This window comes from Lathamus discolor, chromosome 5 (genome assembly GCF_037157495.1).
Source record: "Lathamus discolor isolate bLatDis1 chromosome 5, bLatDis1.hap1, whole genome shotgun sequence".
NCBI classification, from domain to species: domain Eukaryota; kingdom Metazoa; phylum Chordata; class Aves; order Psittaciformes; family Psittacidae; genus Lathamus; species Lathamus discolor.
This window is the reverse complement of record NC_088888.1, coordinates 58905584-58923681: the sequence shown is the minus strand read 5'-3', so window position 1 is coordinate 58923681 and position 18098 is coordinate 58905584. Positions and strand designations below refer to the sequence as shown.

At 40.1% G+C, this 18098-nt stretch overlaps 1 protein-coding gene across 2 annotated transcripts in view; it reads right to left on the bottom strand.

Moving 5' to 3' along the window:
- Positions 1 to 1418: 1418 nt before the first annotated feature.
- ROS1 (ROS proto-oncogene 1, receptor tyrosine kinase) overlaps positions 1419 to 18098 on the bottom strand; it is a 71803-nt gene continuing 55123 nt past the window's right edge. The window contains exons 43-45 of one of the 2 annotated variants that reach the window (XM_065681013.1): positions 12555 to 12718; positions 2697 to 2837; positions 1419 to 1989 (exon numbers count right to left, since the gene is read on the bottom strand). In XM_065681013.1, the coding sequence (XP_065537085.1) occupies positions 2728 to 2837; positions 12555 to 12718 (274 nt within the window). In that variant the 3' untranslated portion in view covers positions 1419 to 1989; positions 2697 to 2727. Of the gene's footprint in view, positions 2838 to 12554; positions 12719 to 18098 lie in introns of both variants that reach the window. The other variant, XM_065681010.1, reaches the window with a different exon arrangement.

Sequence of the window (18098 nt, the reverse complement as noted above, 5' to 3'; positions counted from 1 at the left end):
TTGATGCCACGGAAAATGCTGCCTTAGTAAATAAGTTACATCTGCCCCAGCTCTTCATATTTACAAATTTTAATTAATAACCACAGCGTTTGTATTATGTTCCAGTAAATACCATTCATAGGTAGCAGTAAATGTTTTTCATCCATTCATATAGATGTCAAGTCTGCAGCTGAGAGATTAAATAAGACATCTAAAGCTACATGGTATGCCTGTCCAAGCACAGCTCAGACATCAGTTGTTGCCATTTGAGAGCCCAGAACTTGTGGATTGGTTGTGTGTGGTATCACATCCTGAAGCATGCTCACCATTGTTGCTCAGTGATCTTGCCAAGTGTCTGCACTGGCATCAGGAACAAGCAAGAGCCTGAGTCAATGAGCAGCTCTGACCCAGAGGTTTACCTAGGGCATCCCCTGATCAGCACCTGGGGGCGCATGTCCCCTCTTCTTGGGCAGGTTTAGACACTACTGGATTGAAGTTTACTTTCTTCACAGCAGTACGTCTTGTGCTACATTTTGGATTTGCAACCAAAACAATACTGATAACACACTAGCATTTTAGTTATTGTTGAAAAGTGCTTCCACAGCATCAAAGCACTAGAAAGGTCTTTCATACTTATCACCTGTTATGTGTCTCTCCCTTGCTGGCTCCAAAAGCAGCTATGAAAACTGCCATCAGGGGCTGTCTTGAAGACAAGAGGTGTCCTTCTGATAGTGAATAGCAGTTGATGAGTAAAAAGCGAATCATCAAGAAGACTTTGAACAAAGAGAAGAAGCGCCACTTCAGTGAGATAGAGAAGGTGAAATTAGGAAGATGTGCAAATAGAAGTGTGATGCAGAAATGTGAGGGGTTAAGAAACTCCTTGCAGGTGGCATCATGGGTGGATGTAGGTGATGGATGTTTGCGCACATCAAATTCAGCTTTACCGTAACATAGCGGAATAGTTTCATTGGCATTCTCACTTCTCTAAGGCAAGGAAATGAGCGAGGGAAAATGGAGTAATGCTTAGAGCTGACATTGTATCAGTGGACATTGAATTTCCTCTTGCATGATTCTTTTCCAGCTCAGACCTCCCCAAAACTAAATTGACGTGAGTTATCACATCTCAGATGCAGTCACAATGTGAAATGCGTTGCCTACACAAAATTTTGGCAGGATTGGAAGCTTCTCCTGCTGAAAAAAAAAAGATAAATGAAGTCCTGCAGTTTTCAAAGCCTTTGTTTGTGGCTTGCTGACTGAGCAGTCCTCCTAAGTTAAGTGGAATTACGCACACACATGAAGTCATCCAGGCACAGTGACTAAAAACTGGGATCTACCTGGTTTCTGGCTACCACATGCTGCTAGTTAGTAAATATCACTCATATTTAGGTTATTGAAATGAAAGGAATGGCTGTATAATCAATCAAGCAGCACTCAAAGAGGAAGGAAACATTATACAGCATTAATTTATTTGTTTGTCACTCATGATGTGGTGAGCATAGCAAAGTGTTGCAATTGTTATTAGCAAATCTGTCTTGTACACTAATTTGTAGACAAAGAAAAAATATTTATGCAATTATAGACTGCTTGAATAGGCTTTGTCAAAGACTTTGAAGAATCCTAATCCTAAAGCTCTCAATTTCTATTTTGTTTTAGTAAAATGGTTTAAATCCATATTTCTTGTTTATCTGTGTTGGATCTCCATTTAAGAAACTTTTGAAGCTTGATTTCAGTGGAGTTACGTCTAAAATATGTATACATTCTGCCAGTACATAGTCCCTCTACAACTATTTAGTGTCCTTCATTATCAAATATTTGCATAAAATCAGAGCACGTTTCTAACTTCCTGACAGATGTCAGTGAATAGCTCTGCGTAATTTGCAAGCTTGTTCATTATGAAATGTTCCCAAAAGCTTATTGCTGTCTTTTATTTAGTAATTATTTATATATCATGTACATATCATATGTACTTTGACCTGATCTCCAAAGGAAAAGTATCTCACTTCACCCAGCCTGACAAAAAAAAAAATAAGCAAGGATGATGAATATTAGAAAGGAAAAGTAATATAAGAAAACAGGACTGTCTAGATTCACAGAACCATCCCAGTGCAGCTTAACATTCAAGATGATTACAAGCATTTGTTCAAATTAAATAGTGAAATAGAACATTCCCAGCAGTGGACAACCCAATCACCCTTCATAAACTGCTTACTGATTTGGAGATCATCAAACAAGAATTTATGTTAGTTTTTCAATTTATAAAATCTTGCTTGTGCACAATGAAGCTAGATTTCAACTGCTTTTTCTTTTCATGACCGAGTTGGTCTCTTCTTTGAAACATCATAGCAGTACTCCCTCTTTGAAACAAGTGCTTGTGTCTGAGGCATATGTGATTGCATAAATTTAATCAACACCTCAACAACACGTCTTGCTGTCTGATTACATTTTTCTATTCCCTTAAACTATCTCCTATGAAACACCCAAACAATAACGTGTAGAAAATCAAAAGATATGTAATTGTTGTCTTATTCTGCTACACATGATTCGATGCCTTATGGTATTATCTAGTAGTTTTAGAGTTTTAGAGACTTTCTGTTTTTTTTAAGACATCTCTGTAATTATGAAGATGTACAGAATATTTCCCTTGGCTTATGTCTTCTTTGGTAGAGCTTTTTCTCTTCTTTCCCTCTGTCTTTCAAACAGACGGAACCAGACTTAACTGAGCTCAGCAGAATTGATGCTTCCTTGATCTTAGTTGCCTTCTTTGACAAATACCAAATAATTTAAGCCTTCTTGATTCCTTGTTTCCATTAGCGTGGCTGAAAGAATACTGTCCGAATCTGCACATGGAACATCGCTGTCTGCATTAGAAAAAAATAAAAAAAAAAAAGAGAGAACAGCCCAGTAACACACATAGTATTAGAAAGCAAACAAAATCAAGCAGCTGTTGGAGAAAGTTGGTTTAAGGACCACATAAGGAGTGACCAATGATTCAAATGTATTTTCTACTATTGCCTGTATGGATTATAGCTTTAAGCAAATCATTTCGGGAAGGGTGGTCACCACCATTCATGCCTCCACAGGCAGCAGTACAGTTGTGAATAAATGACTTGCTTCTTTTGGTGGTAAAGACAGCCTGCATAAAACTTGAGGACAAAGTGATTTTAAACTCTACCTTTGTGTTTACACTGCTAATAATGCTGCTAAAGGTTCCTGTAGCATACGCAGTTTTCTACCTACTAAATCATTATATATTGTCTCTCTAGATGACTTGTAACATTCTGTTTTTCTCAAGAGTTGAACTCAGCAATCCACTCCATTTCTAAAACTACGTTTTTTCTCTAATTTGATGCTGTTCTCATATAGGGTTGCCAAAAATCTATTGCAGGGATATAGTAAAAAAAAAATATGTAAAAATTATTAACTAAAGGCTCAAGTTATAATTGTTGCTATTTTTTGCATTTATTTTTGTAACATCTACCTTCTTTTATTACACTCCCTCCTTATTTTACTTCACAACTGGAAAATTAAGCATGTAACATTCAGGATTATCTGTTCAAAAGAATTGCAAGCATTGCACTGTTGCACCAGGCAACATACAATTTATTATGTCACTATAATCACATGCCTCCTCAAGCTATAAAGTCAGAAGTCTGTCCTGCATGCTACAGAACATTAGGAAAGATTATCATGAAAACACAAAGGAGAATTTTGATTTTAGAAAGCTGTTAGCAAGACGGGGATTGGGACACGGGGCAAACTGTGGTCACATACCACAGTGACTGACAGCTATGAAAAATCATTTGATACTCACTTTGTCAGTTCAGGACTATTATGGCAATATTTAGTAATTCAATCTTGACGAAGCCTTTACCAACCAGTACAGCTCTTCTTTGTATTTAGTTTTTGTTTAATAATGCTTTTAATGGGAACCCTCAGGGGCAAGTTGCACTGGAAAAGGCTCACTGGCAAATGCTGAGGGCATGTTTGCAGCAAACTCTTAAGAGAGAAACCTTAAAATAAGAACCCAAGTAAAACTGGGTATTTACGGACCAGACATATGCCGGCTGACCTGCCTAAGTATAGAACACTAGAGGAGCATTCAGATTTGTTTCCTGTATAAGTATCTGGAACTGATGAGGTGATGTTTACACAAATGTGAGTATGAGGTCACTGAGATATTTTTACCAGATATATAGATACATTACTAATTCTTTCCCCAACAGGTCTGAAGGTCTGAAGAACTACAAAATATATAAAGTATTATAAACCTTTTCAGCCTATACACCACTGTGTTTCTCATTATAGAGAAGAGCTTAAAAAAATCAAACCTTGCCCTGGTTTTATTTTGTGAACAATATAAGCAAGAAAGACTATTTTTGCAGAATATTCTCATCCTATCAAAAGATGGAGAATATAACAAATAAGAATATAACATTGATGAGTTTTCTCCTATGACACAATGTAGGTGAAATTTGCTACTTTCACAATAAGATTTTTGACTACCAGTGCCCTTTCCCTCTCTGTTGTGTCTTGTCTTAGCGCAGTGTTTGGCACCTAGGAAAGCTTAGTGCCATTCTGCTCTACAAGCCAAAAAAATTCTATGGACAGATGTCAAGTTATGTAGTACAATTCTTGTCTCTCATGTAAGTTAGCGAAACAAGCAAATGATTTTTGCTCACTTAGTTATATAACTGACGGAGACAGAAGATACTGAAAATGAGCAACTGATGAAAAAAATCATTACACTTTGTGGAATTCCCAACACCTTGGGAGCTATAGGCCATTGCACAGTATTCTGAATAATCTCTGGATGTACCTTTCAAAAAAATGTTAAGAATTTGAAGGCAGACACAGTGTGGAGGCAGGTCAGTATATTCGTAAGATATCATTCTTTTTTCTTCAGTTTTAACATTGCTAAAATTAGTTGATTGATGTATAGTCATGCTGTGTTATACGTGAGTAAATGCAGGATAAACCATGTGATGTGATCCCCTCAGGTTTCACAAGCAGAGCCTGGCTGAGCCAGCAAAACACCTCAAAAGGAGATGTCCAAGGAACACCTTCATGGAATCTGAAGTCGTGCTGGGGAGTCAACTCCAAGCGCCTAAATCCTGAGAGGTTGTCTACACTGTGGGCTGCTGCATAGTGTAGAGTTACCCACATTCTTTTTAAACAATGTACCTCAGGGCATGAAGCAAGCTAGCTCTGGCAGTCCAAAGCTTTGTACAGGCTAAGTATTCTGCTGAGAAGCAGGTTCCCACTGAGCTTTGTGCTCTCTCAGGTGGACTGTTTCCGACAACTAAAATGGCATGTTCAAACCTCAGCACTGTACATGCATAGATGCCTGTGTCGGGTCCTAAATGCATGCAGCTTTGATCTTGCTGGACAATTTTCCTAGTAGTGGTGAGCTTAAAACACAACATCTGAGCCAAACTGCAGGTAAATGAATTATGACACATCTCTCTGGGGGTAGGCAGAATCTTACTCCTGAGAGTCCCACACTAACTGACACAAGAAACTGTGATCACCTGACTCATACTAATGAGGGATGGAGTTTGCTTGCTTAGTCTCCTCTGAGGAGACTGGTCTTAACCTGATAAAATCTGTGCTTCCCCCTTCCCAGTCTCAGCATTTCAGTCGGCTGCTTCCTGCCACGGGGCAGCCGTGGTGCTGAGCTGTGCCATGTATCCTGCCTCCGACCACGGAGCCTTTCCTTGCCTGCTCAGTAGGCTGTGTGGGCTCACAACATGTTTTGAAGTCCTGCCCGGGAAGGTGTAAATTTTTGTGATGTCTTGATAAGCAGATGGTTTTTTGGTGTTTAAGTTCAGAAGGTGACAACATATAAGATGAAAAAATAAGTCAGCAGAAAAGCTGATTGGTAGAGACTGAACAAACTGATCTAGAGATGCTGATCTTCTATTACAGCTATTTCAGGGCTAGATCCTCAGCTAGCACAAATTAACAAAGCTCCATAGAAACCAGTGGGATGCTACTGATTTACACCAGCCAGCCTGAGACGGTACTAATTCTGGGTAACATAATACTATATGATGCTCAGCACCTTCAATATTGTAAAGTATTTAGAAGTGCAGCCACATTTGCTTTTTCCCCTTAATATCCTCTTGTTTTTCTCATACACTGTTTGCCCTTTGTCTCTGTCACACAGTGTACATGGTAGTAAACAAGAGACTGGCTAACCTACTGGCATGGCTGAAAGATGTACCCCCTAGTGAACACATTCAAAAGAAATGCTTGATGATATGTTTTTGTTAAGAGTGGAAAAAGTGGCTATTGAACCCTGACTTCTCCACCTCAGCTATCTTGATTAGCTCAAGGAGAGAGTTCCTGTGTAGGGAGCATTTTCCTGATACCTGCTGACCACCTGGAACTGGAGGTGCTGTGTTTCAGTTTCTGCACATTGCCAGTAAGAATATAAATAGAACAAATATATATCCGTTTTAATACTCCACTCTGTATTATATATCAGTGGAGATATATCTGTGTTTCCTGTTTAATGAAGCATATGATCTTGCATGGTTTGAGGGTGACTCACTGAGCTTTGCTATTCCGTTAGGCACTAAAGGTGCTAAAAGCGAGAATTGTGTTCATCCAGCATTTCCACAGCACTAAACTGCTTGAAGCATTGACTGACTGTCTTTTTATTTTAATAGATTTTTCAAAGATCTGTGGACTGAAACCTCTGCATGCAAGAAGCTGTTTTGGGAAATACAGATATTAATCTGTTTATTATCTTATTTCTTGCTGTTTATAATATCAGAGCCCAAAGAAGGCCAGTTCTACATTTGCTGCAATATAATTTGCTGCAAGCACCCCCTTATCCAGGTCACAAAGCAAGATTCATTTTGCTATGTTTTAATCACCCAGATCTTACATGTCCAGTTTAAGCTCCTTGCCTAGGCTTCCTTTACAATCAATGGAGAGAGAAAGCAGGAAGAGTAGCTTTGTGAAGATGTATATTTCACACTCTTAACTTTACACAACAGCATCCCCTGAACTACAACTACAACTTTCTGGTGATGTCAAACAGCCTAGACAGCCAGCGTAAACTCAATGCTGAAGTTTTAGTTGCGCTTATATATATATACCCATGCCACACAAATGTCAGCTCTTATAACATCATATAATCTGATTTTTTTCCCCCTCAGTCCAGTATTAGCAAGTATTAGCATTACTTTCCTTGCAGTATCACATGGTTCATGTGTGCTTTCTGGAATCAAGCAGCATTTGTGTAGGGGACAAATAAGAAATGACCACACCACCAAGTTCCCCTTTTCCTGCAGTGTTGTAACCACTCACTCTTTTGGAAGAAGCCTTTTCTCTGACCTCTGCTGGCTTTGGGTCAGGCACTCCCTAAGCTAAGTGGGGAAGAGGATTACTGAATTTCAGAAAAATACAAAGGAGAATAGATAGAAGGTTTTAAAAATGTCTGTTATCAACACATCTGCTTTAGAGGAGCTTCCGTTTGTCCAAGTGTGATTGCTTTAAGTTCAGAGAGGTGTGCAAAATGGTTTTTAAAAGGCAGCTGGTTTTAGGAAAATAAACTGATGATTCTCACACAGGGAACATCAAACCAGTACTACTTAGACAGCAGAGAGCACAGACATATGATTATGGTGAAATCACTGATGCCAGATTTTAATATTAAATCCCCTCAATGCAAAGTTTCACACAGAGACTTAAAATAAACAAGCAACATTTTTAGCAAGTACCTTAATTGTCAAAAGAAGTAAATGTACTGAGTTACTGGCTTTGGAAAGGAAAGTGGGGGAAAAAAAAAGATTACATTACATTACAAAATTCTGTTTCAACTTCCCACATTTTTCAGGCAACTTCTCTAGCTTAAGGATTTAAAAATTATGGGTTTGAGGCCAAATAGGTTTCCTTCTACTCTTTAGACTTTTACCCTGCATTTCCTCCAACTGCCCCGCAGCTCCTCTCACCAAAGGAGCCACTTCTAACAGTAAGGGCGTGGTGCTCTGACATAGCTGCTGAGGAATTGGACATTTTTTCCTTATAGGTCCAGAAGGGATTGTGGGGAGCAGCCCTGATAAGAATAGTCCTCCTGGGTCATAGAGACAAGGAGCTGCTCCAGCTGCTCAATGCCCAGTTGTCTGATGTCGGCAAAGACGTTTGCCAAAACAAACAGGTGCTTCCATCTGTAAAGAGGCACACTTAGGACCTGAAAAAATATAGTGCTGTGTTGTATGTGCAAATGTAAAAAGTTATGTCTGAAAATAGATGGTTATTTTTACAGCAATGCGGGGCAATCCTGTTAGCATGCTGATTCATGACATTTCATTTGCACTCCTTGAAACTGGGAGAAAACCAGCCTGTCTTTCAGAAATGAATGGGGACTCTGGTGATGGGGCTTCTGGTCAACCAATTCCCGTTGGATTCAAAAACCACTGGTGTCTCAGTCCTCCAGATGGATAGTGCTTCACTTACACAAAAAAAAATGTTAATGCTACTTTATGCCTGCAATCAATGTCCTGGGAAAGACTTCTAAGAGCAAGGAAAATCTCTTACCTGGTAGACCTGGTCCTGGTCCTGAGTTTGCTTCCCTCCCTTCTGAAGCAGCAGTGCCAGAAGCTGATGGTGTTGCTCAGGCACATTTATTGCCACTTGATGCCTCCTTTAGAAGCGTAACTCTTGCAATAACAAATCTGTTGTGCCTTTTGCCATTCCCACACTATCCTGTTAGAGTGCTGTCCAGACCACTAACAAACTTACTATATGTATTAGTTCACCCACACTAGCAATCTGTATGTCATATTGCACCTGCATAAATGTTATTGAGAAAATCTAAGGTTTTCCAGCTCTCCCACCTATGAAATAGCACGGACAGCATGCACAGACCAGCTATAAGTGTAGCTACCTACAAGTAGGTAAGGCTCAACAAAATTTGCAAGATGTATGAATCCATGTAGGGCTAAGTATCATAGTTATTTTAAGGCTTGTCGTTTCACTTTGCGTGACATTTGGCTCTTTCTTTTGGAACCAAGTCTCCTGGTAAGAGCAAGCATTTCTTGGCAGGAGGCTCACGACAGGAGTTTCATTACGCACAAAGGCCAATGACCGCATAACAGTTTTGGAAAATGTTGTTCAGGAAAATCCATCATGGAACAGTCTTTTGGATCACTTGCTTTGACTGTCATCCCTCTACTACTACTACAAACCCAACACGTACTTCACTCAGTCCTACCTAAAAACAAACGTAAATTTATAAACTCACTAATTAGTAAGTAGCTGGAGAGCTACAGAAAACTGACATGCGTGCGTCCCTGATCAGATAATCCAGCAACATGAAGACATCACCAGAACTCTAGTCCTTCAGTCAAATACGCAGCATGACATTTTAACAGGCTTAGAAAAGCTGTACTTGGGGAAAGAGGGAGATAACCTACAGGCAAACTATGAATACATGGGGAAATAAGCATGTGCACTATAGAGACATGTAAAGAGCTTATCAAGTGTTTAGCCTTTTAAAATACATTTAAATGAAAAGATTATAAGTAGATGAATAAAATTCAAGCTATGCTGTTGTCTGATGGGGATTCCCTGTGTGAAAAATCACCAAATGAGCCTGAAGAGAAGTTAAGGAGGAGTTTCATGAACCGAAGCATGAAAACATTGAATGGAGGCATGGAAACAGTTGCTTTGTCCTCCCATCCCAGTGAAGATCCAGCAGTGGATCTGTGGCAACAACAGCTGGGAAAAGCCTATGGAAAGGGAGGAACAGGGGGAAGGCACAAGAAGAAACACGGCAGCTGGTGGGGAAAAGGGTAAGGCTCAAGGACAGAGTGTGTCCAGCAAAACAGGCTGGGTCTGAGAGCTGCTGCCAAAGCTCTGTCTGTGTTGAATCACCCTGCTTACCACAGTGGGCTAGATTTTACCAAGCATGTTATTATAAACAGGCTTAACAGAATCTGATTTTTAAAGTGACCACTGGCAGTAGATTCCCTGAATAAAACATACAGTATGGAGTACCAGTATTAAGACTGCCTTAAAAGCCCATTATATAACCACATTTTCTATAGTAAACAGTTTTTCCGAATATTAACCATTCACACTGAAACTTCTTGTGGAAGCCTCAATCCATATTTTCCTTTTCAATAACTTGGCCATTTCTAAGAACACTACTTTTGTCTCTGGTAGAAAAAAATAAGCAATGGCTTTTCTGTGTGACCTCTGCCTTGTGGCAGAACCTCAAATTTTGGCAAAATAATGATGTTTTATGTTAAGAATATGTATTTGTCATATCAACTAAATCAGTAATGGTTTGCCTGCATTAAGGAAATTAACAGCAGGGGAAAGATCATGCTTAGCTGGCCCATGCTAAGCAGATGCTTGCACTGGAGTTGAAAGCTCTTGCAAGTTACATCTGTGCCAAGCCTGCACCACTAAAATGATGACAACCTGTATTCCAGCCTCTTTCCCCAACTGCAAGCAGCAGTACAGGCTCATATTTTAGCTTCATTCCTGTGAAGGATTTTAACAGATACCAATGTGTAATTGTTTCATGATAAGAAACAAAAGTTACTTAACTCCCTCAGTTTTCGTGCCTCTGTTGCCTGTGGAGTTAGGGAACACAGAGCAAAGACGTCTAAGTTAGGAAACCACATTAGCTCAGGAGTAGATCGAAATAGCCAAATCAGCACAGCCCTGTGTCCAGCAGATATTGTGTTCCTGTGGCCATCTGAAAATTAAACATCAGAGTTTTGACTCTGCAGATGTCTGTTTCTGCTCCTGACTACAGAGATATCTAGAAGAGTATCTTAGATGAGAGGTCAAGCTTCTAGACAGCTGCTTTCAGGTGAGATAAAGTCCATCCAAAAGGTAAGACCTATTAGACCAGGCACAGTGCCTAATTAACTGGCCGTATTCCTTTCCTGAGCTAATGCCAGACTTAGATTTGTACTGTTAAGTACCTCTTTCCTGAACTACACTCTTGAGAGCAAAGATGCACTCAGAGAAACCAGGAAATTACAGTACATGCAAATACCCAAAGCTTTTCATTATAGAATAAGGGTGCAAAATCTGCTGTTAGGAAAAAAAAAAAAAAAAAAACCACAAGAAATGATATTTTATCAGTGCTGGCTTACTTTGGTCCTACCATGTCTGTATGAAGTCTTTAGCCTTGTAATGACATATAAACATGTCATGCATAGACTGGATCTGACATAGAGAGAAATCACAATGGTGATGAACAGACAGTTGTAAAACTATATGATAAAGATTTGTAAAGCAAACTATAAACATTAGCAAAATAGCAAATATTCAATGCCAGTGAATTGAATATACGTAGAACCCTGTAGAAACATTACTATGCAGTTGTGGAATTAAGTACTGCATCATTCCTGGAATGGATTAGGAAATTTTTAGGAAATCACAAAATACTGGTGTACCAAAACTGTTTATGAAGCTGGGTGAGTTCCTAGTTCAATAACATTTTATAAAGAAAACAAATAAACAGACAAACAAGAAACACACACACACACAACCAAACCAAAATAAAGCCCTTAAAACATTTTAAAAGAACTAGGGTTTGGGTATTTTGGAATGAAAAGTAATTCTTTTAACAGGAAATATTTTTTATTTGAAAACCATAGAATTCAAACAGATTAAATTTAAAAACAAAACACTAAACCGCACCATGTGAACTAAAAGTGAAGTATTTCAACTGATAAAAACTTCCTTTTTGCAGATTTTCAGACTACATTGTTTACTAGGGCTTCACTTGTGCCCAACATTTAGCCAGTCAGTAATTACTGCAATATGTGAAAAGTTCTTGTTCTGGCCCAGTCAGGGATGTTCATTTCCATGTTTAGATAATTTAAATCACAGTTGCACAGACAACTTCAAATTTAGCATCACCTTTTCTTTTCTTATTAATTCCTGTCTTCACAACCTTAACGTTCTCATATAACTGGGATTTGTTGTGTCTCATGTCTTAAGTTTATCTTCCCTAACATCACCTAATTTCATTCATTCACAGTGTGCAGAGCACAGGCATGATGTGTCTCCAGGCTAGAGCTGTCATAGTTCAGGCTGGAATAAAGGATGCCTTGCTTGGGCACCTAATTTATGCCTCACTATCAGGCAACTACCAATTCAGTATTCCTAAAGTAAACACCCAACTGCCATGTTTAGTTGGTGGAGAGGGAGTAGATGCCTCTGAAATGGGAACAGATTTTCAACCAGCAGCCTTCTAAAGCTCTTCTGGCTGTACAAGGAGCTTAAGCATTTACTTTAGCAGAACAGGGTCATGAAATATCAAAAATTTAAATGCAAGCTGGATGTCTCTGTCAGGCAGGCTAGTTGCAGCCTCACAGGGGTCTTTCTGCTTGGTAATCTTATGTATATTTTACCTAATGCATCACACTTAACAGCACCTGATGAATCTTTACAAGTTCATCAGCAGGTAAATCTTTACTGTTCACATTTTATAAGTAGAGCATTTGAGGCAGTGACAAATGCAATGAAAAGAACTGCTGAATCGCACTTTGTCCATGAGAAAAAGGTTATGGGGACAGCAAGTGCTGACCCAGACTCACCTTCAAAAGCTTGGTTGATGACGCCAGTTGCTGCCTCTTTGTCTTCTACATAGTGGATGAAGGACAGCGGAGAGTGTCTTACCTCTTGCAGTTTGTCTTGAATATAAGAGAAATTAGGTCTGTTGTGAGGTTCGTGGGCCCAGCATCTTGTCATTAAGTCACATCTGGAAGAAAAAAATCGTTAAAAGGCTAACATTACAGGTAATAGAATCATTCACCTCAACACTTACCATTAAATCATCTGAGAAGCAAGTCTGGCCTAGATTTTCAGCTTCTGAAAACTTTATATGTTGCACAAACATTATCATCAGCTGTTGAAGGAAAAGCCAATTAAAAATCATTTGTAAGGAATACTCCCTATGAATGCTTCTAATTTTCCAAAGAGATATTTTGAGATTGGAAGCAGCTATAACATAGTAAAAAAAAAGAACAGAAGAAAACTCATTAATATCTGCACCAAGGAAGTCACCAATGGCTTCTAAGAAAGCAGACAAGGAGCTGATTCTCTCACAGAAAAAAGAAAAGCTATCAAAAATCAGAAATGAACCTGAAGCTACCAGTTTGTTTAATCTTTCTTCAACTCACGCCACCTCAAACTTATGAGAAGTTCAAGGCAAACCCTCCAGCACAGAAAGGGTTAATTTAGACTTCTGTCTCCAGACCAAAACAAATAGGAGCAAGTTTTTTCATCAAAGGCAAAAATGATATGAGTTTCCTCTGGATTCAGGGATCTTAGCCCACCTTGTACACTGTCTGTACTATTCAGTGGAAAACTGATCCTCCTGTTTGTCTAAAGGATAGGGCTGATTTATTATTGCTTACTCAGGGTGAGTCCAGGCTACACAAAACCAAATCCTACAAAAGTCAGGGGAGCCAGGCTGAAAACCAAAACACAGCCAGCATCTGGACATGCTAAGTGTTGTGAGTAGAGGGAGGTCTTAGAGTCTCAAAACCAGAGAGCAGTGTTTAGCAGCCAGTGAAAGGCGGGTTCAGGAAGCTGCTACTGGAATGTGGAGTATTCACCTCTAAGCCCTAAGTTTAAATCCTCCCCTGACAAACAACCTCCCAGACCTGCTGCTATGTGATACCAGGCGTTATGTGAAATGAATTGGCTTGCTCAGATCCTTGCTTATCCATCTTAAAAAGGAGACTATGGTCCTTCAGCACAATTGGGTATTTTAGCCTTCATGACAGGTGGGAAAAATCTCTTGACTTCTGATTTTTCAGTGATATTTTTCACTAAAATATTGGTGTTGGGTGAGAAATGTGAGTAGAAAAATTGTTTCAGGACCACTTTTCATTGACCTGTATCATGTTGGTAGAGCTGGACAAAGTGATTCTGGGTTTTGAGAGGATCCAATGAAATCTTGAAAATTCATGTTAAGAATCTAAAAAGCAGTAGTGACTTCCAAAAGCTCTGAATCACTTCATCAGCTTACGTTCAGGTGCACTGGTTATTGATAACACTGAAAATATAGATGGAAAAGTACTGAATAGGACTCAAAATTAGGTGCAGTAACTCTGGCTTTCCTTCTGCTGCCAGTGAAGTGTCTGGATCACACTGAATTTGAAAGCCAGCCTTGGATGCTGGAAGCCAAACAGTCTGCTTTTTGGTCATCCTGGTTAGTAGGATATCCAAGTAAAAACATAAGTTCAGGTGCTCTGTTCCAGCTTAGCACTTGGGCTCTCATGAGCCTTGTGCCAGGTGCAGCAATGAAGTAAAAGAGCTGGCTGAATACACTGCTCCTCTAAGAGAAAGCAAGAAACAGACAACTACAGGCCAGCAGAGGGAGAAAGAAACAAGAAATAATGCATAAGTAATAGACATATGGAACGGTTTGGGTTGGAAGGGACCTTAAAGACCTGCCATGGGCAGAGACACCTTCCACTAGAGCAGGTTGCTCAAAGCCCCATCCAGACCGGCCTTGAACACTGCCAGGGATGGGGCAGCCACAGCTTCTCTGTGCAACCTGTGCCAGTGCCTCACCACCCTCATCATAAAAAAAATCTTCCTTATATAAAACCTAAATCTACATTCTTTTCATTTATGAAACATAAACATGACAAATGTGGATTCTGAACATTTTTGTATTCCTAAAACCAATCTCTGCCTTTCTTAAATAATTATTATTTTACTGGACAATCTGCTTTATAAAACCATTCAGCTCATTGTCCCCACACATTAACAAAAGGCATTTGTTATTGAGTGGGTATATTCACTGCTGCCAAGACATTCAGAACTGAAATTTTCTCATTTTAATGACAATCCATATTCTTAGTTCCTAAATCACATTACTTGCCTAGTGGCTTAACATATTAATAACAGATAGAACGGATATTGTTCATGAAGTATTTCATTCAGATTGGATTTAGGTTTCTAATGGCAAAAACATTCATGCTGTCTCAGAATATATCTGCAAATTTTGCATGGACAGCTATTTGTGGCATGATAGCTAGCTTTCAAGTCATATTGTGACATCCAAGGTTTTAAGTCAATGGCACAAACTTTCAGTAGCCCAGAAGTGCATTAGCATGAGTCCAGTCAGAGGGTGAAAGCCAGGTTAACATCCCAAGATGTACAAGAATGACAGCTTGAACACATTCCTATTTTTTGGGGGGAGCCAAACATGGGCTAGTAAGTAGTACATTGCTTTAGTATGGGGAATAGACATAGAGGATTCCCCTACTTCATGGAGAAAAACCTTCCAGGAAGGAATGAAAAATAACAGATCCAAACACAGCATCAGTTAAAGGTTTATGTTAGGTTTAAGAACTAGCCTGTACACTTAGATGAACCCCTACACAGCTACACTTCACAACTGTATTTTATCTGGATGGGACAATTGGTAACCACAGCAGAGTTTCATAGAGTGAACAATACCTGAAATGAGCTTTAACGAGCAAAAGCTACAGGGCATTACCAATTGTCTCTCACATGAAATGGAAAATATAATTGAAATGGGTATTTTCTTATAAAAGGAGGAAATTTGTTGGGATGAAGAGCCCATGCTTGCTTGCATCTGATGCTTTCTGAACTTCCTCCTTCCATCTTTCTGAACTTCTCTTCCACCCTTCAAATCCCTCTAGGAGGGCATTCTGGCAACCATGTGCCATGAATATCTAATTCATGTTTCAATAAATGTGGCTCATTTCTAGATCCCCAAGCCCCTTTTCCAGTTTATTAACATGCTTCACCTATCCACACTTCTTTGGAGGAAAGCAGACAAGCAGTCCCTGGAGTAACATCGTGTGGAGGTGGGGGGGAATTTCTCCCCCCTGCTGGAAAAAAAACAAAACCCAAAACAAAACAATCCCACTTCCTTAGTGCTTTTACACCCCAAGGTTTCTGTGTCAGCCCTACTTGCCCTTGCAGTGTAAGCCTACCACAGATTCCTAAACACTTCTCATATGAAGTAGTTTGGCCTTTGAACTCTCTTCCTATCAGTGGTGGTTTGTTTTGTCAAATGACAATGAGCAAGCCAAAGTGCTAAGGAGACAATTACTGATTGCTGATGTCCTGATGCAGGTTCAAAACCACAAGGAGGGAAGCAGGAATGTCAAGAATCCCAGCATGCCATTAATGACCTAGAAAAGTAGCAAAAAGCTATTTACGCTACTGACAGAAGCTGCATGCAGGTGCTGAGTGTTCATGAAATAAAAGATGGTACAAGAGTCTAAGAGCTCATTCAGCCCCTTAGCTTTCAAAAACTAAGTTACTGCTATTAGGCCCTGATCCTACAAGTTACAACAGGCAGACCAGTGGTTAAGCCCTATCTGCTATATACTAAATTTAAAATCTGGGACCTTAAAAATTATGTCAGTTTTCTTCATGCTTCAGAAAATCTGGTCATTTGTTTCAAATGTAGATTATAAGCCTTAGAGTGATCTTGAATATCAAACTGGTACATGGATATACATTACCTCCTATGCTTTTTTATTCACAGGACAGCTGTCAACAATTTTTTGAGGAAAACATTTTCAGCAGAAAATATTGAAGCTGAAATTGCTTTGGACTCTTGCTTGTTCTGTGACTTCCAATTTTCACTCTGTTCTTAAAACAAAATCTTAATCTCTCCAGTTTTTCAGCTCGTTCAAGTGCTAAAGCTTACATGGGGTTTCTTTGTTTATTGCTGATATGGTGTTTCAGCTATACCTACAAAATGATATATAATCACTCTCTCTGGAACTCAGAGCATGATAATTGATCTGAAACCTAGCACAAATATCTGGGCTTGCTAGTCACAGAATAATTCTCAAGCCACTTTCTCAGCACCAGGAGTAAGAACCGTGTGCTTTAAGTAGCCTTTCCTATTTGTAGGGCCAGCTCCCAGGTGCATTGCTGTGACTGCTTACGCAGAGAGGGTGATACAGGAACTGAGATATGAAAATACTGAGTGATTGTTGGGCTTAGATTCAACTTCCTCCTTTATAGAATAGTTAGGGTTGGAAAGGACCTTAAGATCATCTAGTTCCAACCCCCCTGCCATGGGCAGAGACACCTCACACTAAACCATCCCACACAAGGCTTCATCCAACCTGGCCTTGAACACCGCCAAAGGATGGAGCATTTGTAACTTCCCTGGGCAACCCATTCCAGTGCCTCACCACCCTAAAAGGAAAGAACTTCTTCCTTATATCCAATCAAAACTTCCCCTGTTTAAGTTTTAACCCGTTACCCCTTGTCCTGTCATTACAGTCACTAATGAAGAGTCCCTCTCCAGCATCCCTATAGGCTCCCTTCAGATACTGGAAGGCTGCTATTAGGTCTCCACGCAGCCTTCTCTTCTCCAGGCTGAACAGCCCCAACTTTCTCAGCCTGTCTTCATACGGGAGGTGCTCCAGTCCCCTGATCATCCTCGTGGCCCTCCTCTGGACTTGTTCCAGCAGTTCCATGTCCTTTTTATGTTGAGGACACCAGAACTGCACACAATACTCCAGGTGAGGTCTCACGAGAGAAGAGTAGAGGGGCAGGATCACCTCCTTCGACCTACTGGTCATGCTCCTTTCGATGCAGCCCAGGATAAGGTTGGCTTTCTGGGCTGCAAGCACACACTGCTGGCTCATGTTAAGTTTCCCATCGACCAACACCCCCAAGTCCTTCTCTGCAGGGCTGCTCTGAATCTCTCCTCTGCCCAACCTGTAGCTGTGCCTGGGATTGCTCCCACTCAGGTGTAGGACCTTGCACTTGGCATGGCTAAAATTCATAAGGTTGGCATCAGCCCACCTCACAAGCGTGTTGAGGTCCCTCTGGATGGCATTCCTTCCCTCCAGCATATCAACTTAACCACACAGCTTGGTGTCATTGGCAAACTTGCTGAGGAAGCACTCAATCCCACTGTCCTTGTCACCGACAAAGATGTTGTACAAGACCGGTCCCAACACCAATCCCTGAGGACTCGTTACTGGTCTCCAGCTGGATACTGAGACATTGACCACAACTCTTTGCATGCGGCCATCGAGCCAGTTCTTTATCCATTGAACAGTCCATCTATCAAACTGATGTCTCTCCAATTTAGAGACAAGGATGTCATGTGGGACACCTCT